We start from the raw sequence: 24,041 nt of genomic DNA, 5'->3' as shown, positions 1-24,041 counted from the left end.
TAGATTCTAGCCAATTCACTATGGAAGGGGCATAGCTCAGGGGGGCAGAAGGTTTTTTGTGGTTAACACACTGACTTGAGCCTCAGGAACGCTGGGTTTGAATCCCAGCTCTGCTATGTGAGATCTGGAGCAAGTCACTTAATCTGTTTTGGTGCCTCAGTTCTCATGAGGATAATGTACCTTCCTTTCTCCCACTCTTTCATTTGTACACTCTTCAGTGCAGCAATTGTCCTTTACAATGGATGAGTACAGCACCCAGCATGATGGGATGCCAGTCTCCTTTGGGACAGAAGGGCATTACTGCAATAATGAGCCATGAACAGAGGACTAATAGTCTTTTAGCCAGCCTTGGTGCTCATATTATGGAGTCTTGTGTATCTTTTTTACTTTCCTGCATCTTATCTCTGAGGTTCCATAAGGGAAACTGGAATGTAGTCATGACCAAGAGTGGAAGATACAGTATTCATCACATTCTCCTCTTCTCCCTCCCAGTGCTAATGCAGAACAACTTGATTAGTTCAGTATGGACCTCTGAAATAGATCTCTATCCGACAGTATCACCAGAATTGTACTGGACACTCCCTGGAGCTGGGAAATGCCTTATGATTTTTGACTCAGAGGGGGATGTTTAAACGACTGTTCTGGAGCTTCGTTTTCACACTGTCCCTTAGAATCCCGATGATGTACCAATGCAATGCAATGTATGCCAACAGGAATTCAGCAGATTCAGCTCACTCCCATCCCACAATCGACAACTGATTTTGCAAAAGGAAACCAAACTGGTGGCTCTATTCTCTGCAACGCAGCACACCTAAAATCACAACTGCACACACACACACGCCCATTTGTGAAGAAAACCAGGACAATGGTCTGACTACCTTGTGTGAATTAAACTCCTTACTACAGTAAATGGAAAGCAGTGACATAGTTAGGGAAACAGCTGTTGGACACAGCCAGAAGTGACTTCCTTTGGGTCAAATTCTGAACCTGATGCAAAGCTCAAGGAACTGGACTGTATGTTGGGTGTAGTGGGGTGGTCACCCGCTCCTGCCCTGAGGGGTTTAAAAACAGCACAGGAGAGGGCTGTGGCTGGGGCAAGAAGCCTGGGCTGACTGGGGAAAGTAGGCTCAGCTGGGGCCATGCCCCAATCAGGCCCAGCTGGCCCCTATAAGAGGCAATGAGCCAGGACCCAGTCAGTCTCTCTCTGCCTCTAGAGGCCTGGCTGCAGGGAGCTAGAGACAGGGCACCTGAGTGGAGCAGGGCTGGGGAAAGGCATTCTGCCCCAGGGTGTGGGGGCTAGACAATGACTGGCAGTAGCCTGATACTGAGGCGAGGTGGGGATAGTGGGTGGGGGTTCCCCTGGGAGGGGAGACCCTGAGAGAAAGGGGTTACTGTAAGAGGGCAGCACACCAGGTAAAGGGGGCACTGGGTCCAGGGAGGGACATGGGGCCCAACAGCAAGTGATAAAGTGGATCACTGGCCTGCAGGGGGTGCTCTGGGCTGGAAATTGAGCTAATTCCCAGAAGTCAGCAGCAGGAAGCGCCGCAGGGGTGAGTCCGCACGTCTACATTGGGAAGGTCTGGCAGGAAGGAATCCTTCCCCACATCATGGAGATGATCCATGGTAGTTATCTCTGGCCTCCCCTTCTTCAGGAGGGAGAGCTTGGCAGATCTGCACCACTCTTTCCTTGGCCTCCTCCACATACACTGAGAGCTCCCATGGAGCTGTTCTCAGGGGTCCTGGGCCCCCATTCAGGGCTCTCCATGTCGACCCCACCCTACACAGTCATCTGATCTGTGACATGGGAGGGGGCTGGAGAGCAGAGGGGGTGTGAATTGCTGACTCCTTCCACTTAATGCTCCTAGCAAAACCTTAATCCACACCCTATAGGACATGCTTTTGTCCAATCCATCAGGTACAGAGTTTATCTGCTAGAGCCAACCTGACCTTTCTCTTATTAGTGACTTTTTCTCTTAAGAGACAACCCCAACGTCTCCCTACATGTACTGGGCCAACTTGGCTCTAAGTCACACTAGCCTCAGTCAGAGGTAACTCCATGGACTTTAGTGAAGTGACACCAGAGCGCCACAAGTGCGACTGGGAATGCTGAGTATAGACCCGTTCCATCTTTATTACCAGATCTCCACTACTGAGTAACCAAGCCCTTAAGCAGTTGCTTCAACCAGGTTCTTTATTGCCTGTTCTGTTCCTGTACAGCTCTATAGTCACCTCAATAGAGAAAATGTTAAAAGAAACAGTTCCCCTTTTCTCACCAAGTCTCAGGCTCTGGTACACCTTGTTGGCTAATATCAAGGTATTAATAAAGGGAAATTTTCCTCACCTGTTCATCTTCTTTCTTTGAGATCGTCTAAACCAGTGGTTATTGTTCCTTCCAACCAAATGTTTGGACTGGTATAGCAGATCAGAGAGAATTTCCCCCTCCTAATAAAGCCCCGGATCAGAACAGATCTGGGGCCTGATTTTTACTCACATTATCCATGCAGTTGCAAGCAAAACATGTGCTCCCTTGTGTATGTAGGTTGTGTGTGCACTTAGCACAACTACATGCATCGGAGAGGTAGTAACGCCTATTTTGCACATGTAGTTACCAACTCTGCATACACTTTTTGGGGTGATGAAACATGCAAATCAAGCACAATTGAATACATTTTTACGATTCCAACTGTGCATTGAACATTGGCTTCTGTGCTTCCCTTACACAGTGTTAATGCTACAGCTTGTTGATTTGTAAGGTGCTCCAAATGAGGCACTGGCTGCCACATTAAACAAAGCTATGGATGTCCCCGATGGAGAGGCTAACATCAGGGTAGTCACCCCTTTCAGGCTGTCACTAACATCTGAACAGGAGCGCCCACTGCTTCCTCTGGCATCTGTGGGGTCAGTTGCATCATTCTACCAGGCAGCTCTCAGCTTCTGTTAAGGTCCAGTTTATTTGAACATACCCTGGAATCACAGGGCCACAGGGGCAAGGGCAGCAATGCCAAGGAAACATTCACTTCCAGAGCAGGACAATCTGTTCTGCCAGGGAGAGCAGCTTTAAGCTCTGTCTTCATGGGGACACCCACAGGGGAACCCATGGGGCCAAGCTGGCTGCATTGTCCAAGCAGAATGGAGCAGGAAGCAAGGCTGCCCCGGGGGTTAGTTCAGCCAATGCCCAATTTGTGAGGCCCTCGTGGATTCCTTGAGGGTTCTTGATGCTGGAAAAGGGGAGACGGCTTCTCTGGAGGGACGTGGATGTTCAGCACCAGGATCCCTCAGTCCTGAGCTTCCCTACTTTGCCTCACCAACAAGAGCATGAACCTGCTGCTGGAAAATCACTGGTCGCTGAGTTAGATGGGGTGAAGTCAGACTTGTGGCCAGGTTTTTGGTCTGCTGAAGGGTCTTTGCAACACTAGAGGAAACATATTCTTAGGGGTCCTGGGGTGACATAGGGGCTGCTGGAGCACCTCTAAGCCACCTTTTTGCATGAGGGGCATGGCTCCTGCTGATCCCTGGACAGCAAAGTGTCCCCTACTGGCTGCTGTTAGCCAGTGTAGTTCACAGAAGCCCAGGCTGGAATAGTTTTGAACAGCCTCTGATCCCTTTTGTTTGGAGCTGTCAATATATCAGCAGCACCCAGTCTCCGCCCAGTTCTGGCAAATCACGGTGAGCTCATGGGCTTCTCTGAATTTACATCAAATAGAGCCCTTTGCAGCCACCCTCACCTTTCATACCTTGACTGTGCAGATCAAGGCAGAGTGTTGCATTCTGAGACCTGCAGTGCCGGATCCCCAGCTAATGTAAATGGGTGTAGCTCCACTGGGGTCAATGGGCCTGATTCCTAGCTGGCATAAATGGGTGTAGCTCTGTTGATGATAATGAGACAGATCCAGGGGCGGCTCCAGGCACCAGCACGCCAAGCACGTGCCTGGGGCGGCAAGCCACGGGGGGCGCTCTGCTGGTTGCCACGAGGGCAGCAGGCAGGTTGCCTTCAGCGGCATGCCTGCGGAGGGTCCACTGGTCCTGCGGTTTCGACGGACCTCCCTCAGGCGTGCCGCCGAATCTGCGGGACTGGGGACCTCCCCCAGGCAAGCCACCGAAGGCAGCCTGTCTGACGTGCTTGGGGCGGCAAAATACCTAGAGCTGCCCCTGGACAGATCCCCGGTGGGTGCCAATCAGCATAGCGTCACTGAAGTCAGTGAAAATTGACACCCACTGAGGATCTGGCTGGATGTCTCTGTGGGCTGCCCTGGTGTGTCTGAGAGGAGAGTAGCTGCAGGACCCAGGCTGTGTTTGCTCTGCAGCAGCTCATCTCAATCACTTGACAATGGCAGGTTTCCCCACTCCATGCCCTGCCCATCCTTCCTTCTCCTGTGAGGGAAGGTGTCTCCCTTTGCAAGGCATAGTGCTTTCCTTCTCCAAGGCTCCCAGTCAGAGGCCAGTGCTTCACACTCCCTGGCTCAGCTTCTCCTGGTGGAGCATTGCAAACAGCTGGCCTGCTGGAGGATCATCCCAGGGAGGGCATCCTCAGGTGGTGCAGAGTTGACAGAATGGCTCCTATGCCAGCCCACCTCCCTGTGGCCAGCACTGGAGATGGTGCCAGGGCATCCTTGCACCCCAGTGATCCACAGCTGTTGCCTAGGCCCCTTCAGACTATTGGCAGCTGGTGCAGGTTAGAGCAGCCCTCACGGGATTTATACTGGGGACCATCCCAAAGCACAGCCAGCCCAGGGTCAGGGGATGTGCAAAGGTGATGCAGTCGACTCAAGTTATGCCATGTGAATCTCATCCGCAGCTGAGGAACTGGGCTGTACGGATATGAAGATCAATGGCGTGTAGCCATTTCTGGGGTGGAGGAGATGGCCAATCAGCAGACAAGCATGCTGTGTAGCACTGGATGAAAGGGAAAATTTGGCCCTGTGGCAAACCCATCCTCTTATGGAAAGAGCCATGAGATGAAGTCTCACAGCACAGCTGATGCTCACAGCACACAAGTAAGGACCTATGATTGCCCCCATCTTTCAGATAGGCAAACTGAGACACAACACAAGGAGCTGATGTCACTCCCCCACAGTCATCTAGCAAGTCAGTGGCAGAGGAAGGGACAGCACTAAGGAGATCCTGGCTCCCAATCCTGCACTCAGTGCAGACTATGCTAAGGGGACAAACACATCCCATCATCCTCCATCCTCTCTGCAGTGGGTAGCTCAGTCTCTGAGGACATTCAGTCCCTGATATTTTACTCTGGGTCAGTTCCCATGGGATTGCTTCTGCACACAGCTCTACGTGCCGTGGTCAAGTTCAGAAACCATCAAACTGGTTGGAAATGAAACAGTAAAAACTATGAAAACATCAAAAAAGAGAGTTCTGAATGAAAGAATGTGTGTGTGTGTGTGTGTGTTTGGGGCAGCAGGGGAAAGGAATACCAGCTGATTAAAGAGACAAAAACTTTTAGACACCAATCTTTTTGGGTAGAGGGGTCAAAAGTCAATCTGAAACTACTTGTATTAAATTTAGAAGACGGCTTTAGCACATGGTTTGGATTTTGCTTCCCCCATCACTAGAGCTAATTAGACCAATCCCAGAGTGCCCCTGCTGATACCTAACACATGCGTGACACAAATTATTCCTTCGAACTGTAATCAGCGCCTCAGAGCTGAACATTAGCCCCCTCTCTAAGCAGGAGAAGAAATCAGGTAGCCAAGAGGCGTGCACATGTATGTGTGTGCACGCATGTGTGCTTGTGCATTTGTGTTTGAGGGAGGAGAGAACATTTGAATGAAGAGTTTTGAACTCATTATCTGGACTACATTCAAAGAATGCGAGAGCAATAATCATGTACATAAATGCATGTGGTGGGAAGTGACTGGATGGGGGCCAAGAAAACAAAGGTTACTGGAACACACAGCCAGCGCGCTCTCTCTCTCCCACTCACAGGATTTTGCTTGGGCTTTTGTGTTCGCATGGTTATGTCTATTCCATGTTATGTGACTGTGGGAATGCACAGAGCTTGACTCTCCTCTCTCTCACAGAAGTCTGTCTCCACTGACTTCAATTGGCAGAGATGGAAGGGAAAGCTCACATCTATACTACACTATGACTCTGGTTCAGGAAAGTGCTTAAGCATGTGTTTGACTTCAGTGGGATTTAAGCACATGCTTAATGTTAAGCAGTGCGTTGCTGAATTGAGATGCTTTCCTGATGCGGGGTCTATATGCATGAATATACATTGTCAGAGGCAAATGTGTGTGTATGTCTGTAATATATCTATCTATCTGTCTAGCTAGAGGCATGACTGTGCACACACACAGACACGACATGATCCAAGGCAAGTGTGTCTATGCACATGATCAATGGGGTAAATTGGCACAGCTCTCTTGACTAACAAAGCCAGGCTGATTTACACCAGCTGGGGATCTGCTCCCATGTCTGTATGTTGGTGAACATGCACGTCTGCACACAAATCAGAATGAAGAAGACAACCCTTTCCCCTTGCACTCCACCTTGTATTCTCACTTAGACTCTTTCCAGATCAGCAGGGTTGCATTTTGCCCTCCCTTTGCACTGGTGGACATGATGATGAAAAGGGCAGGAGAATGCAGAATCAAGCCTGCTCTCCGGATGTATATGCCACTAAATGCACCACTGGCAGGTTCTCATCACTGGTTTTACTTACTATTTATACTCCAGTAGTGCCCAGAGGTCATGGCCAAGCTCAGGGCCCCACGTGCTGTGTAGACACACAATGAGGAATATCCCCAGGGGACAGGAGTGAATGATGCAGATGATGGGGAGAGCCAGGGTCTGGGGCTGGAGGAAGCGACTTTGCAGATGGAGAGAAAGGCCCAGGAGTCCAGACTGGAGGGGAGGGAATTAACAAGTGAGTCAGAAAAAGGAAGGGGGTCTGGAGCAGGGGACTGAGAGCAGAAGAGAGGTCATGGACATGGATGGAATGCAGCTCATAACAATGCTGAGCAAAGGGGTGGGTGCTGGGGGCTCATAACAATGCTGAGCAAAGGGGTGGGTGCTGGGGGCACCAGAGCAACGAGGCAGTGGTCGAATAGAGGGGCCACGAAGGTGCGAAGTCACAGAAGGAGCAATACTACGGGGTGAGGAAGGTGGAGCAAGTGTCCCTTTAGTTGAGCAAGGGCTCGAGGAGGTGGGGGGCTAGCGAGTGGGAGGGGACACCAGAGTGGAAGCTGGAATCACTGAGGACAAGATCAGGGATGGAGAAGACAGCCAGGACTCCAGGTCTGAGAGGAAGGTACTTTGGGAGGGTCCGGTGCATGGTAGCTGGCAGCGACAGATGGGGGATGAGAGAAGAACTGAACAGTGTTGTATTGTGGGGGAGGAGGAAGGTGGGGAGCAGCAGCAGCAGGGGGAGGGGAGGAGCTTTTGACCCACCTGCCTCCTACAGATCTTCACTGACTTTGCTGCTTGTATTTCTGTTCATAGACACCCGTGAATGGGCCAGATTCCCAGCTGAGGTCAATGAGCAGAGCTCCACTGACCTCTTTGGGGGTCTCAATGATTTTTCTGCTGAGGATCCAACCCTGGACATTGCTAGTATTATGCAGGCCGTGAACTAGTGTCTGCAGATGGAATACACAGCTCCAGGCCTGAGACAGGTTGTGCCTGTTTGCATACTTGTGCATCATTGCATGTGTCCAATTTAACATCCGTTGGTGTCTTCACAACTCCCCCTACAGTACCTTGCTGAGGGTCTTCTTCAGGGCAGAATTGTCCTGCTTCAGCTCGAAGGCCGATCGCTCCAGCTCTTTGTTCTCCCCTTCTAGGTGGGCTACAGCTCGCTGCAGTGTCATCAGTCTCTCCTGGAGAATGCTGTTCTCATCCTGCACGTTCTGCAGCAATGCTGCAGCCTCCTGCTCACTCTGCTGCTGACGACAGACTATCTGTGACATACCCAAGAGATGGACTGTAAGGCTTTGGGGCCAGATCCCCAACTGGTGTAAATCAGTGTAGTTCCACTGCTGCACCAGGTTACACCACCAGATGGTCTGGCCCACGGCTGTCAGGGGGGAAGAGACTTTAAGGAATTCTTATGCCTAGGGAGAGTTCAAATCCAGGCACCAGCTGAGCAGAGCAGTTGCATTTCAGCGTTAATAACAGTGTGATGCCTGTACCTTTGTGCTCTGCTCTTATAGGAAGCAACTACAAGAACCAGTCTCCTTAGAATAGTGACATGTAGGCCTATGATTTACAGCCAACATTTTCAATGTGATGTGCCTAAAGCTAGGCACCAAAATCCATAGGTAGGCACCTAAATAAATGGTATGATTACTACGGGAGCTAGGCCCACGGAAAATGAGCTGGGTGCCCAGGTCTGAAAAATGCTGACCTACTCTTTCTTGGAGCAGATATTTTCTATCTGTAAAATTGTCCCTGGCACCTGCCAATACTGGAACCCAACATTCACCAGGCCAGCTCTAGCCATTTCGCCACCCCAAGCACGGCGGCACGCTGCCGGGGGCGCTCTGCTGGTCGCTGGTCCCGCGGCTCCGGTGGACCTCCCGCAGATGTGCCTGCGGAGGGTCCGCTGGTCCCGCGGCTCCGGTGGACCTCCCACAGGCGTGCCTGCGGATGCTCCACCGAAGCTGCGGGACCGGCGGACCCTCCGCAGGGACGCCTGCGGGAGGTCCACCGGAGCCGCCTGCCGCCCTCCTAGCGACCGGCAGAGCACCCCCCGCGGCATGCCGCCCCAAGCATGCACTTGGCGTGCTGGGGCCTGGAGCCGCCCCTGACCAGATGTCCCAATTTTATAGGGACAGCCCCAATTTTTGGGTCTTTTTTTTATGTAGACTCCTATTTCCCCCCCTCCCCCAATTTTTCACATTTGCTGTCTGGTCACCCTAGGTTAAAGATAGAGGGCCAGTTCCCGGCTAGTGCAAAGCAGTGTGGCTCCATTGAGTTGTGCAGCATACACAATGGTATTTCACTGTTCCATGTAGCATGGCAAAATGGCTATTGCTATGCTACAAACTGCACAGATCATGCAGCAAGAGAGAACGAGATGCAGCCCAAGCCTACCAGAAGGCCGTAAACAGAAGTGGGTACGAGATGGTGTATAGATACAACACCTAGCACAATGGGGCCTTGTTCTCTGTCAGGGCCCCCAAGGTCACTTGTCTAAAGCTCTTTCTGCTGTTTTTCTGCGGAGTCCTGGGTAGCAGTGGAAAAAACAATCCCTCGTTGCACAGCTGCAGTTTGGGAGGTGACACATTTTCACACACTATTAGGCTATGGAGGCCAACTCTGCTTTGGGATTGGTGCTGTGCAGATTGAGGCTGGTGTAAAGAGGTGCAGCCACAGGAGTTAAAAATGGATACTCACCTCTCATAACTGTTGTTCTTCAAGATGTGTTGCTTATATCCATTCCAATTAGGTGTGTGTGCGCCATGTGCACAGTCGTCGGAAAGTTTTTCCCCCAGCAGCACCTGTTGGGTTGGCTGTGGAGCCCTCTGGAGTGGCACCTTCATGGCGCTCAATATATGATGATCCCACTGACCCAGCGCCTCCTCAGTTCCTTCTTGCTGGCTGCTCCAACAGAGGGGAAGGCCGGCGGGTTTGGAATGGGCATGAGCAACACATCTCAAAGAACAACAGTTACGAGAGGTGAGTAACCATTTTTTCTTCTTCGAATGATTGCTCATATCGATTCCAATTAGATGACTCACAAGCAGGGCCAGCTCTAGCGTTTTTGCCGCCCCAGGCAGCAAAAAAAAAATAATTATGTCCTTGATGGCTCAGAATCGGGACTCCGGTAGAAGGGTCCATGCCTGGATCAAGTCTAACACTGCCCCAATTAATTCTATTCTCTGGGTCAGTTCCAGGGTCAACTTCCCCAAGTTGAGGAGGAGACCCAGTCACTCGAATGTGTACCTGACCAAATGGATTTGGGACTGCACCTGTGCCCTGGTGCAGCCCCTGAGCAGCCAGTCGTCGAGGTAGGGGTATACCTGCACCTGCTGGTGATGGAGGAAAGCAGCCATGACCGACATGCACTTGGTGAACACTCGCGGGGCTGTTGAGAGGCTGAATGGTAGGACAATGAATTGATAATATCATGTTTAACCATGCAGCGCAGGAAGTGCCTGTGTGCTGGATGGATTGCTATGTGAAAGTACGCGTCCTTCATCTTGAGGGCGGCAAACCAGCCTCCTGGATCCAGGGAGGGGATAATAGTGCCCAGGGAGACCATGCGGAGCTTCAACTTTACCATGAATTTGTTGAGCCCACTTAGGTCTAGGATGGGTCTGAGGCCCGCTTTGGTCTTGGGGATTAGGAAGTATCAGGAGTAGAAACCCTTGCCCCTTAGTTCCTGAGGAACCTCCTCCATCGCTCCCATGGTGAAGAGGGCCTGCACCTCCTGGATAAGGAGTTGCTTGTTAGAGGGGTCCTTGAAGAGGGACGGGGAAGGGGGGTGGGAGGGAGGGTAGGAGCAGAACTGGAGAGAGTATCCTGCTTCCACTGTGCGGAGGACCCAGCAGTCCAAAGTTATTTGGGACCAGGCACGGTAGAAGTGGGACAAACGATTCAAAAAGGGTAGGGAAGGATCTGGGAATGAGACTGGTGTGCCGTCCTCAGGCGTCCCTTTAAAAGGCCTGCTTGGAACCCAAGGCAGGTTTGGTCGGGCCCTGGCCTTGTCTGGAAGAGGGGTTCAAAGGCTTCCTTCTTCCGTTCCTGCCCTTTCATCTGTAAAAGTCCAGCCTCGGCTGAGGAGGGTAGAAACGCTGAAGCAGCTGTTGGGGCTTGAAATGTTTCTGTTGGGTTGCTGGGGTGTGTATACCCAAGGATTTAATAGTAGCCCTTGAGTCTTTTAGTCTATGCAGCCGAGAGCCAGTCTGCTCTGCGAACAAGCCCGCCCCATCAAAAGGCAGGTCCGGCATTATCTGCTGAACCTCAGGTGGTAGGACCGAGGCTTGTAACCGTTAGGTGCACCTCATGGCAATACCTGAGGACAAGGTGCACGCTGGCAAGTCCGCAGCGTCCAGTGAGGCCTGTAAAGAGGTCCGTGCCACTGCCTTGCCCTCCTCTACTATGGCCCCAAACTCCTCCCTGGATTCAGTTGGCACAAGCTCTTGAACTTGAGCATTGAGTTCCAGGAGTTGAAGTTATATCAGCTCAGAATTGCCTGTTGGTTGGCAATTCTGAGCTGGAGTCCCCCTGTAGAGTACACTCTATGCCCAAACAAGTCCAGACGCTTGGACTTGGGCACTGGGGCCTGCTGCCCCTGCCTCTCTTTCTCATTTACAGCCGCAACCACCAATGAACAGGGCCGCGTGTGCGTAAAGAGTTATTCGTACCCCTTTGAGGGCACAAAGTACTTCCTCTCGACACCCTTGGCTGTGGGAGGTACGGAGGCCGGAGTCTGCTGGATAGTGTTGGCATTGGCCTGTATAGTTTTGATGAGGGGCAGAGCCACCCTCGAAGGACCTTCTGGGGCCAAAATGTTGACCACCGGGTCCTCTGACTCCACCATCTTCTCAGCCTGCAGGCCCATGTTGCGTGCCACCCTGCACAGGAGGTCCTGGTGGGCGCGGCTGCCTACAGGAGGCGGTCCAGAGATGGAAGTGCCTGCGATGGCCTTGTCTGGGGAGGAGGACGAAGAGGATAATGGGGGAACAAGGTCCTCCCTCCCCTCCTGCTCATCAGGAGCCTGACTACCTGCATTGCTGGTAGCCCCAGGCTCAGGAACCAGAGCTGGAATTGGTTCCGAGGCGGGACAGGGGCAGGGTGCCTCCTCAGCACCCTTAGGGGTGGGGTGACTGGCTGAGGCCTCCAGCACCCTTGGTTCAGAGGTGGCTGATTGGGAGCCTTTACACTGGGAGCCCTGGGCCTAGTGGTTCACTCACGGGATCTAAAATGGCCACTGTGCTGGTCCCTGCCACTGCACAGGCCACGGTCCTGCCCCCACCTCAGAGTGTCCACGGCCGGACCAGTGCTGGTCCCGCTCCGAGTACCTAGAGTCCACTTCCAAGTACGAGGACCAGGATCGGGACCACAAGGGCCAGGGTTGAGCCAAGCAGAGGTGAGCTGGCAAGTGGTGCTGTGAGGGTGGGGAGCGGTGCCGGGACTTGGAGCTACACAGGATCGTCGAGTGGCATCGGGACCGTTGCCAGGTCCAGGACCTGCTTCATGAAGGGGACCAATGTGCGAATCGGTGTCGCAATCAGGAGTGCTGGTGCAACCTGGAGCAGTGCCATGAGTCCAATCGGTGTCGCGAGTCTGACCGGTGCTGCGATTGCAAGTGGCGCCGGTACTCCAAGCATTGCCAGGACTCAATCAGCGGTGCCGACAGCCGGATCATCACTGGTTTGCCTCGAGACGGTGCCATACGGTGTGGTACTGGAGGCTTGGTACGAATCGTAGGTGACCTCAGCGCTGTCAAGGCGATGAGGTCCCTCACTGCCGCAAAGGTGTCCGGAGTGGATGACAGCTCCAACTCCTCGATGATGTGGGCCAGGGAGTCCAACGGCACCAGACTCAACGGTCCCCCTTGCAGGGCCAAAATCAATGGTGCCATCTCCACAGGCTTCGGCACTGGGTGCTCCTCCCAAGGACGTGCCCCATTGGCTGGCTCCAGGGGTGTGGGCCTCTGGGATGGAGAGCCACTCCTCCCTTGCTTCTAGTGCTGCTTCTGCACTGGGGAGTGGGAGCGGTGCTAGGTCGATCCTGCTGGTTTTGGTGCGGGGGAGTGGCGGTTCTCAGTTCTCAGGCTATAGTCTGTCAGTGGTGTCACTTCCACCACTGCTGCCAGGGCGCTATGCACCAATGAACTTGGTGCCGGGTCCTGCAGCACCGAAGGAGGCTGAGGTCTAAGTGCCGCCACCATAAAGAGCTGCTTAAGGTGAAAGTCTTGCTCCTTTTTGTTTCTGGGGTGAAACCCCTTACAAATCCTGCACTGATCGGTTTCGTGAGCCTCCCCGAGACACTTTAGACAAGCGTCATGGGAGTCACCCGTTGGCATATGCTTGGAGCAGGACTTGCAGGGCTTGAACCCCTGGGACTTGGGCATGAAAGTCCTCCCAAGAAAAAGTGGCTAGGATAGACGGTAACCTCCCCCCCAGCCCAACTGCTACAAACTACTACTAAAATAAACTAAGTAAAAAGATATAAGAAACAACAAGAAAAACAAGAGCTAGGGAAACATGGAGAACTTGCTAAGCAAGACGCTATAGTTCCAACGACCGTCACTGACAATAAGAAGGAACTGAGGAGGCACCGGGTCGGCAGGGTCATATATTGAGCGCTGTGGTGGGGTGACGACTCACCAGCATGGCGCCTCCTGCTGGTCGTCCTGGGAATTAGCTTTTCCGGCCTGGAGCGCCCTCTGCAGGCTGGTGTCTCACCTGCCGCTGGCCCCCGTGTCCCTCCCGGACCCCGGTGCCCCTCTGTGGCTGCTTTCCCCAATCAGCCCAGCTCTTCCCCTGCCACAGACCTTTCCCAGGGCTGTTTTAAGCCCTTCAGGGCAGAAGCGGGGTGACCACCCTGCTACAAGCGCCATGAAAGTGCCACTCCTGGGGGCTCCACAGCTGACCCGACGTGTGCTGCTAGGGGAAAAACTTTCCGATGACTGTGCACGCAGCGCGCGCACACCTAATTGGAATGGATATGAGCAATCACTTGAAGAAGAACCGTGCTGATTTACACCACCAGAAAATGGGTCCCAACAGTTTCAGAGAGGATGGCTTTGTGGCTCCCTCAATGTTTGTATATCTGGTTTCTCTTCTCGACTTTTTCTCTGTGGGCCCAGTTCTGCTCTCAGTCCAGCAATGTAAATCTGGAATAATTCTACTAGATTTACACCACACAGCTGAAACCACAGTCCCTACCAGTCTACATTTGTGTCTCTATCTTGCTTCCTCTTGCTGTTTTTAATATTCCATCTTTTGCTGTCTTCTTTCCCATAATAAATAAATACATAATAACGAACATGTTATTAAATAATACCCTACATGTATATAGCGCCTTTCATCCCACAGGGTTTTACTAACCATTGTATAAACAACTGTTACTTCTCTTGTGTCTTGGAAGCTGTGATGGGGCAGACAGGTCCCACACTGGCAATGACAGGGTTAAGGAGAGCCTGTGGACCCAGTTGACCCCATCCTGCTATACCTGCAACCAATGGCAGGTGTGGAGAGAAGAGCTGAAAGGTGGAAGAGACCTAGCCCCGGGAAGGAGAGTAGAGATCTGCTGTTTCCTTGGGGAGGGCACCAGCTACAGACGAGAGCCTAAGGCAGCTTGTGGCATGGAGGAGCCATGTGGTGGACAGGATGACCAGGGCCAGGCAGACTGACAAAAAGGGACCAGCCTCAGGGAGACAAGCCCAGACCAGAGGGGTGGAGCCCTGGTTTTGAAGTGCACTGTTTTCTTTTTTGTTTTGGACTCTCACACACCAGAAACGGTAAGACTTCAGTGTGCCATAGGAGGGGGTTGAAGGCACCATGGCATCAGTTCCAGGAGGGGCAACACCTGACCACTGGAGACCCGCGCTGGAGTGAGTTGTGTCTTGATGCGCCACAAAAGGGGGTGCTGCCTAGACAACCTGGTAAAAGGGTCAGGCACATCTGGGGCAGAACACAGCAGCTGGTTAACAGCCTAGAGCTACACTACACAACAGGCTTGTGGGAAGTGTAGACTACTATATGCAGCTGAAATGGCACTAGCCAACATCTACTTCCCCCAGCTGCAACTACGCCCCTCCACTGAAGCTGACTCCCCTCCTCTTGTAAAAGGGACGTAGGGTCATTAATGCACACAAGTACTTGGGGTCACAGTTTTGTGTCTCAATGAGAGCCCAGTCTCTTCAGTGGCACAGGGCCCTCTGCCCCATGGGAGGACATTTGCTTAACTAACTGAGAGGAAGGCATGCTATCTCCTGAGTCACCAGTCTCATTTCCCACAGTAGGGTTACTTGGAGGGCTCCCATCCAGATGCTGACCCTACTTAGCTGGATGGGAGGGTCTGAGCTCTTTCCCCTCCTCCCATCTTCTTTCCCCTCCTTGTTGGCACTCCCCCCCTTGCTATGGTTCAGCTTCTCCTTGGGAATTATGTTACACTGCCCGGTGCCTCGACTGGGATCAGGGCCCCTCGTAGGAGGTGCTGTACACATGCCCCATATCTAAACAGGCAAAGGAAGCAGTATTATGAGAGGGAACTGAGGCCTAGAGAGGCTAAGTGACTCACCCAAGGGCACACAGGAATCTGTGGCAGAGCAGGGACTTAAAATCAGATCTCCCGAGGCTGCGTCTAGGGCCTTTAGCTCAAGGCCATCCTTCCTCTCTCCCCTACTCACCTCCTGTAGGTGCTCGACCTGAGCCTCCAGTTCCCTGCACCTCAACTCCAGCTCTCCCAGCTGGTCCTGCAGCATGCGCATGGTGTCCGTCAGGCTGTGGTTCTGCCTCTTGCTGTCTGACAGCGCCTGCCGCACGGAGTCCATGCGCTCCTGAGAAAGGAATGCGTCACTCAGAGGAAGCATTCAGAACCCAGGAACTGACTGCTACCTCAGTTCTGCCAGGTCTGCCTGTTCTTAATGCTCTGCACGCGTTAGCTGGCATGTGCAACAAGATATATGTATTATATATCCCAGTGGGAATGGGCGACGGGATGGATCACTTGATGATTCCCTGTTCTGTTCATTCCCTCTGGGGCACCTGGCATTGGCCACTGTCAGAAAACAGGATACTGGGCTAGACTGACCTTTGGTCTGACCCAGTAAGGCCATTCTTATGCTCTTATTTTTCTTGATGAGGCAGTGCCATGGGTGTGCATGGCATTGCACATATTCAGGAGAAAGCAGGCTGCTGAGGGGTCAAATGTGTAGATAGCAATGGTGAGGTTCAGCCCCAAGAGGAAAGACTACAGCCTTCATCAGCTGGGAATCCAGGGTCCAGAAAAGCCTGTGGGATGTACAACTCTGTAGCTAAGTGTGGATGCACACAGGCCTGCTGAATCCTCCCAGCTCACGTCCATAGTCATGGGCCTCACCCAGCTCATATCAGGGATGGAGATCATCTCTTTTAGCCATTCACCTTGCACTGAAAAGTGTCAGCTGAAGATTTGAGTTACTGCCAGCCAAGAGCCTGTGTTCTCAGAGGGATCAGAAGGGACTGGGGGCAGGCCAGGGAGTTACTCTCTTTCTAGCTAGCCTCTGCATGCCAGTCACACCAGCGACCATAGGCTCTGAGCCCCTAGCGACAGCCCCAACCTCTCAGCCATCTGTCCTTATATCCTGAGCCTGAGTCTGTGCTCACGCTGAAAAAACACCACAGTAACTCCCTCAAAGTCAGCTGTGTGGATGGACTCTGCAGGGATTCCAGAGCTGTGGACGGCACATTGTGGCTCTGGAGGGGAATGTACCGGCTGGAATTGATCTGGAGTCACAGTTCCCTTTTTCTTTGCAATGGATTGCTGATGGCAGCTCTAGCTTGACAACACATCACCCCACAGAAGAGGAACAGCATGGACAGCATTACCATCTTCCTGGGGCCCGGGTTATGCTGTGCACCAACTCAAACCTCAGGCCAAGCTGGCTGAAAGGGTTGCTAATGTTTGCAGCCATGGAGGAGAGCCAGGGCCCAGCCCCAAGCAGGCTAGGCTGATTACAAGGCTGTGCTGACATCATGCTAAATTCACAGGTTTGTGGATTTCCAGACTGAAAGGGCCCATTCTGCCCATCTAGCCTGACCTCCCAACTCAGGCCTGCAAACTTCCTCCTGGGAGGTCCTGCAGCCAGCTGGCTTCCCTGTGATCTCTGAACAGGGCAGCTTCAGCTTGGGCCATGCTTCACCCAAACACTAGTTTGTTCCAAAATGTTGCGATATTTAGGCTGGGCAAACCCCAGTGCATTGGAACCAAAGGGAGTGTTTACAAGCCCCTGTTCAAGCTGAGTTCCACCTGGTGCTGGTCCCAGTGCTCCGCTCTCTGGTGGGGCATGGTGCATCCTGCAGCACCGGGTGTTTGGGGGTGGACTGGACCCCACTGGGATGTACACTGGTGGGCTCAGCAGGTGGAACGGCCTTCCCGACTGTGTCCAAAGGGCCAGAGGCTGCGCTCACCCCTTTCCCCCTGCTTAGTCCCACCCCTACATTGTCTGCTTGCTCAGTGCTAAGGAGAAGGGGTGGGACCATTACCTGGAGCACCCGGCGATCTTGCTCCGCTGCTGTCAGAGCCTTCTGCAGCTGGAAGACATTCTCCTGAAGGGTGGAGGACCCCGTGGAGGCATCAGTCAGTGCCTGGGAAAGGCTCTGCACCTTGTCCTTCAGGTGGCTCTCCTTGTCCTCTGTCTGGGCCAGTGAGTGACCCAGGCGGCTCAGCTCCTGCTGCAGCTTGGCTGATTTGCTCTCGCTGTCCCCCAACTGGCAGCGCAGGGCCTGGACCTGCTCCTGCAGGGCCTGGATCTCGGTATCTCGGTCCACTAGGCTGAGCCGGACACGTTGAAGCTCCCCTTCCACGGAGTGATGGCTCAGCTCCAGCTTGGTGGCCCTGCTCTCGGCTGCCTCCAGGACGTCCTTCAGCCTCCGCTTGTCCATCTCCAGCTTGGTATCCTTGGCTTTCAGCCTAGTGACCTTCTCCTGAAAAACAAAGGCGACCTACTTCAGCAACGTGTATCATCCTTTCCACCACTGCCTGCAGCATGCTACCCCCTGGTGCTCCGGCCCGTCTCTCCACGCTTCCCCCGACTTGCTGGCCAACCCCTCCTCGCTTGTGCGTGCACCGGCCCGCCCTTCCACACTCCCCTTGTGTGCCGGGCTGGGCTGCCCCTCCACGCTCCCGCCTCTTGCGCCAGCCCGGCCCGGTCCAGCCCTCCCCACTCCCCGCTTGCATGCTGGCCCGCCCCTCCACGCTCCCCCCTTGCATGCCGGCCCAGCCCGCCCCTCCACGCTCCCTGCTTGCGCGCCTGCTCCCCCCTCATGCACCGCCCCGCCCAGCCCTGCCACGCTCCCTGCTCACACGCTGCCCCACCCCGCCGCCAATGCGTGCCAGCCCACCCCTCCACACTCCTGCGCCCGCTCCCTCCTCACGCGCCCCTCCACACTCACACCTGTTCCTCCCTCTCATGCCAGCCTGCCCCTCCACGCTCCACGCTCACATGCCTGCTCCCCCCTCACATGCCAGCCCGCCCCTCCACACTTCCCGCTCATGCGCTGGCTCGCCCCTCCACACTCCCCACGCCTGCTCCTCCCTCGCATGTCTTGCCACGCTCCCCATGCCTGCTCCCCCCTTGCATGCTGGCCCACCTGTCCCCGCTCCCCGCTCACATGCCTGCTCCCCCCTCACATGCCAGCCCGCCCCTCCACACTTCCCGCTCATGCGCTGGCTCGCCCCTCCACACTCCCCGCACCTGCTCCCCCCTCACACCCGCATTCAGCCCACCCCTCCCTGCTCCCTGCTTGCACACCCCCCACCCCATACTCCCTGCTCGCACGCCAACACATCCCTCCACGCTCCCTGCTCGCATGCTTACTCCCCACTCATACGCCGGCCCGGCCCACCCCCCTCATGTGCCAGCCCATCATACTCCCCCCCTCGCATGCCTGCTCCCCCCCCATACACGCACCAGCCCATCACGCTTCCCCCTCATGCGTCTGCTCCCACCTCACGAACTGGCTCACTCCCCGCTTGCGCAACTTCTCTCCCCGCATGCATGCTGCCCCCTCCCTGTGTCAGCCTGCCCTGCTCCCCCCCACATGCCTGCCCCCCCCACCACAGGCTTCCCCTGACCTGCTTTGGCCTGCTCCCTCCCCCACACAGGCCAGTTCCCTGCCCTGGGCACTGCTCTGCCACACTCTCTTTAACACGTGCCCAGTTAGGGTGACCACATGTCCTGATTTTATAGGGACAGTCCTGATTTTTGGGTCTTTTTCTTATATAGGCTCCTATTACCCCCTGTCCTGATTTTTCACATTTGTTGTCTGGTCACCCTATGCCCTGTTAAAAGCCAGCCGCACACACCCTGAACTAGCCTAATAGCCTGGTGCCTAGCCCACGTCCCAGTGCTGTCTAGGGACAGACCCGGGTGCTATATTAGGAGGGTTCTTGGCCTTGCGTGGTGCCTAGAGATTGGTAGAAGGTGTGTGATTGTGTAGTGGGGCAGGGTATGGGGGGTAAGATGGGAGGAGACAGCTCAAGGGGAGCGCTGTCTGGGAATCAGGCTCCCAGTGTGACTGGTGATAACAGGAAGGGGAATTTGCCAGGACTGGCTGCTCCATGGAGTTCTGGGGGCTGTGATGGCCCTGTCCTGGGCAGCCTGGCAGCTCTGGAGTGGGAACAATCACCAGGGCCTGCTCTACACACAGAACAGTACCAGGGCAACTAACGGTGTGAGGTGGCACCGGTTTAGCTAGCTCACAGCAGCTGGTGCCTGTGGGACTCTACAGAGGTATAAACCTGGCCTGGAGCCGTGCCACCTGCCCGGGAATAAAGGTGTATGGATGAGCCCTGTCTGGAGGCACTCCAGGGGTCTCTGTGCTCCCTAGAGAAGCACGTTTGTCTCTGAAGGCCAGCTGATCCCTAGGAGTCATCCAGGACAAGACCCAGACTCCAAGGTAGGAGCAGAGCCAGTGAGCACCGGCGAGACCCCACTTCCCAGACCAGGGAGAGAGAAGCAGCAGCAGGCAGCTGGATATAGAGTGGGATCCTGCCTGGTAGGCGCAGGCACTGAGGGTGTCACGAGTCTCACTGTCCAGGCAGGGCACCCGCCCTGCTGGCTCCTCCCTCAGTAAAGGGGCCTGGCTCTTTGATGGGCAGCCCGTTTCCTTTAATGGCCATGCCCTGCAGACTGATCCCCCCTACTCACCTGCTGTTCCCAAGTGCCCTGGAGCTTCCATGGCCCTCGGGAAGGGCTCAGCTCTAGGATGTGCACTGAGAACATCTGCAGCCCTCCCTCCACCCCTCCTGAGCAGTGCAGCAGAACCTTCTCTTGTCCTGGGCAATGGAGGAGGGAGCCACGGAGCAGTCTCCCACGCTCATCCATCCCTGGCACCGTTCCAGGGTGTGTAGCAGATTGTGCTCTGCTTGCCCACGCAGTCCTGAGCTGGATTGAGGATACTGATATATTAAATGAGGATATTGATATAATAGTCATCACAGAAACTTGGTGGAATGAGGATAATCAATGGGACATGGTAATATCAGGGTACAAAATATATCGGAAGGACAGAATAGGTCATGCTGGTGGGGGTGTGGCACTATATGTGAAAGAAAGTGTAGAATCAAATGAAGTAAAAATCTTAAATGAACCAAACTGTACCATAGAATCTCTATGAATAGTAATACCACGCTTGAATAATAAGCATATAGCAGTAGGGATATATTACCGACCACCTGACCAGGGTGGTGATAGTGATGTGAAATGCTCAGGGAGATTAGAGAGGCTATTAAAATGAAAAACTCAATAGTAATGGGGGATTTCAACTATCCCCATATTGATTGAGTACATGTCACCTCAGGACAGGATGCAGAGATAAAGTTTCTTGACACCTTAAATGACTGCTTCTTGGAGCGGCTAGTCCTGGAACCCACCAGAGGACAGGCAATTCTTGATTTAGTCCTAACTGGAGCACAGGATCTGGTCCAAGAGGTGACCATAATATAATTAAATGTAACATCCCTGTGGTGGGGAAAACACCACAGCAGCCCAACACAATAGCATTTAATTTCAGAAAGGGGATGTGACATTGCACTCCATATACTTTATGAAAATATGCTTATGAATGTGAATATGATAAATTGATAAATTAACAGTAATAAGTCACCAGGACCAGATGGTATTCACCCAAGAGTTTTGAAGGAACTCAAATGTGAAATTGCAGAACTACTAACTGTCGTCTGTAACCTATCATTTAAATCAGCTTCTGTGCCAAATGACTGGAGGATAGCTAATGTGATGCCAATTTTTAAAAAGGGCTCCAGAGGTGACCCCAGTAATTACAGGCTGGTAAACCTGACTTCAGTACCGCGCAAACTGGTTAAAATTACAGTAAAGAACAAAACTGTCAGACATATAGATGAACATAATTTGTTGGGGAAGAGTCAACATGTTTTTTGTAAAGGGAAATCACGTCTCACCAATCTACTAGAATTCTTTGAGGGGGTCAACAAGCATGTGGACAAGGGGGATCCAGTGGATATAGTGTATTTAGATTTTCAGAAAGCCTTTGACAAGGTCCCTCACCAAAAGCTCTTAGGCAAAGTAAGCAGTCATGGGATAAGAGGGAAGGTCCTCTTATGGATTGGTAACTGGTTAAAAGATAGGAAACAAAGGGTAGGAATAAAAGGTCAGTTTTCAGAATGGAGAGAGGTAAATAGTGGTGTCCCCCAGGGGTCTGTACTGGGACTAGTCCGATTTAACATATTCATAAATGATCTGGAAAAAGGGGTAAACAGCGAGATGGCAAAATTTGCAGATGATACAAAGCTACTCAAGATAGTTAAGCCCCAGGCAGACTGTGAAGAGCTACAAAAGGATCTCTCAAAACTGGGTGACTGGGCAACAAAATGGCAGATGAAATTCAATGTTGATAAATACAAAGTAGTGCACATTGGAAAACATAATCCCAACTATACATATAAAATGATGGGGTCCAAATTAGCTGTTACCACTCAAGAAAGAGATCTTGGGGTCATTGTGGATAGTTCTCGGAAAACATCCACTCCATGTGTAGCAGCAGTTAAAAAAGTGAACAGAATGTTGGGCATCATTAAGAAAGGGATAGATAATAAGACAGAAAATACCATATTGCCTCTATATAAATCCATGGTACGCCCACATCTTGAATATTGCATGCAGATTTTGTTGTCCCATCTCAAAAAACATACATTGGACTTGGAAAAGGTTCAGAAAAGGGTAACAAAAATGATTAGGGGTATGGAACGGCTGTCGTATGAGGAGAGATGAATAAGACTGGGACTTTTCAGCTCAGAAAAGAGACGACTAAAGGGGGATATGATAGAGGTCTATAAAATCATGACTGCTCTGGAGAAAGTGCATAAGGAAGTGTTATTTACTCTGTCTCATAACACAAGAACTAGGGGCCACCAAATGAAATTAATAGGCAGCAGATTTAAAACAAACAAAAGGAAGTATTTTTTCACACAACGCACAGTCAACCTGTGGAACTTTTTGCCAGAGGATGTTGTGAAGGCCAAGACTATAGCAGGGTTCAAAAAAGAACTAGATAAATTCATGGAGAGTAGGTCCATCAATGGCTATTAGCCAGGATGGGCAGGAATGGTGTCCCTAGCCTCTGTTTGCTAGAAGCTGGGAGTGGGCAACAGGGGAATGGATCACTTGATGATTCCCTGTTCTGTTCATTCTCTCTGGGGCACCTGGCATTGGCCACTGTCTGAAGACAAGTTACTGGGCTAGATGAACATTTGGTCTGACCCAGTATGGCCGTTTTTATATTCTTATGACTCTCCCTTTCCACTGGTGACTTTTACAGAGCTCCCCCTCTCTGTTTCCTAATGGGTGGCTGCCCCGCAACATGCACTTCCTACTCCTTCTCCTTGCAGGCTCAGACCCACCTGTAGCTCCCTGTTCTTCTCCTCCCTGGCATGCATGCTGCACTCCAGGGTAGCGATCTGCTCTGCCAAGGCATGGCGCTCCCTCTCCACTCTCCGAATGGTCTCTTCCTGCAGTGCCAGGGCCATCTGCGCACTGCTCAGGCGCCCATCCATGCCTCGCTTGCCTGGGTATGGGAAAGGAGAGGCAGGGGTTTGAGGAACGGGCTCTGATCTGTGGGAAGCAGAAGAGTGCTGCTTCCCCAGTAGATCTCTGCAATGGCTGGGGGAGCAATCCAGCCACTGGATCTAAGGGTTGCTGCATCAGTGCATGGGGACATCACCCTGAAGGAGCCATGTGCCAGGAACCCAGCCCTGGACTCCATGCAGCAAGGCAGGGTTGACCACATCAGGAAGCCAAAGAGAGACTGGCCTTGCCCCAAGGTCGGGAGCTTGCAATCCCTATGCATAAAGGCTGGGAGGGCAAAAAGAGGCACTGAGAGCAGAAGTGGCTTGCTTATGGTCACATGACTCTTGGGCTCTGGTCACAGGAGCTGTTTTTGGCAAGCCCCTGTAGCTTTACACCTGTAGCTAATCTTCTAGTCACACACACCCTCCATCCCTCAGGTTGGGATGGCTGCATCCTGGCCATGAGGTCAGGGCTTGCCTGGCATCACTGTTCACTCGCAAACTAGAACTTCAGCAGTTCTGCCTGACCAGCTAACCCCTTCTGACACGAGAGGAGAGCTGATCCTGTGAGCTCCTGCTGTCCCAGTGACAGAGTGCTCCAGCTGCATCAGCTGAGCCTTATGGAATCTAGGGGGAGAAGAGGAGAATGACTGGCCTTCCTCAGAGTCTGCCAGCAACTTCTGCAGCTGCAGGATGCGATTGCTGGTCTGGTCCCGGTCGCTCGCCATTTCATTCAGCCGACGGTTCAGGTTCATCACCTGTGTCCTTAAATCATCCTGGGAGAAGGAAAAATAGTGTCAGATTTTAAGTGCAGGCCAGAGAGAAAGAGGAATATGCTGAGACACAAGGGGCAGGGGTTGGGGATGGAGAAAGAGAAAGGAGAAAAAGAAGTACATGAAACACTAAGTTTAACAATGGGAACTTCCTGACGCAAATCAGAACATCCCTGGAGCCAGAGCTCTAATGGCGTCCTGTAAATATTGGTGTCATGTCAGTTTGTGAGTGTGATGTCTGACACGCACATACACAAATGTGTCTACACGATGGTCCCAACAAAAGACCATTTTAATCTCAGTGTCCCCTTCCCCAAAGTCTTCTGAGCATTTTTAAACATCACTAAACTCCCAAGCTCAGCAAATGAAAGCAACGTGTGCTAACAGATCCTTAGCTGCATAACTGACTCTGCTGTGGATCTATCCTGATTTACACCCCAGAGTCCAGTGTGGGAAATGGGAAAGGAGGACTCAGCAGCAATCCCATACCCAGCACCTAAAACACACCAAACCTCCACTTCAAATTGCACGCCAGGAAGGCGGATGAGGTTG

At 52.7% G+C, this 24,041-nt stretch overlaps 1 protein-coding gene across 2 annotated transcripts in view; it reads right to left on the bottom strand.

Moving 5' to 3' along the window:
* CROCC2 (ciliary rootlet coiled-coil, rootletin family member 2) overlaps positions 1-24,041 on the bottom strand; it is a 146,540-nt gene that overhangs the window by 6,000 nt on the left and 116,499 nt on the right. For both annotated transcript variants that reach the window (XM_045030239.1, XM_045030237.1), the window contains exons 29-33: positions 23,372-23,492; positions 22,552-22,715; positions 17,157-17,597; positions 15,320-15,469; positions 7,713-7,913 (exon numbers count right to left, since the gene is read on the bottom strand). In XM_045030239.1, coding sequence (XP_044886174.1) covers positions 7,713-7,913; positions 15,320-15,469; positions 17,157-17,597; positions 22,552-22,715; positions 23,372-23,492 — 1,077 coding nt within the window. The remainder of the gene's footprint in view (positions 1-7,712; positions 7,914-15,319; positions 15,470-17,156; positions 17,598-22,551; positions 22,716-23,371; positions 23,493-24,041) is intronic.

This window comes from Mauremys mutica, chromosome 9, assembly GCF_020497125.1.
Source record: "Mauremys mutica isolate MM-2020 ecotype Southern chromosome 9, ASM2049712v1, whole genome shotgun sequence".
NCBI lineage: Eukaryota > Metazoa > Chordata > Testudines > Geoemydidae > Mauremys > Mauremys mutica.
The sequence above is the reverse complement of the archived record's forward strand: the minus strand, read 5'-3'. Positions and strand labels throughout refer to the sequence as shown.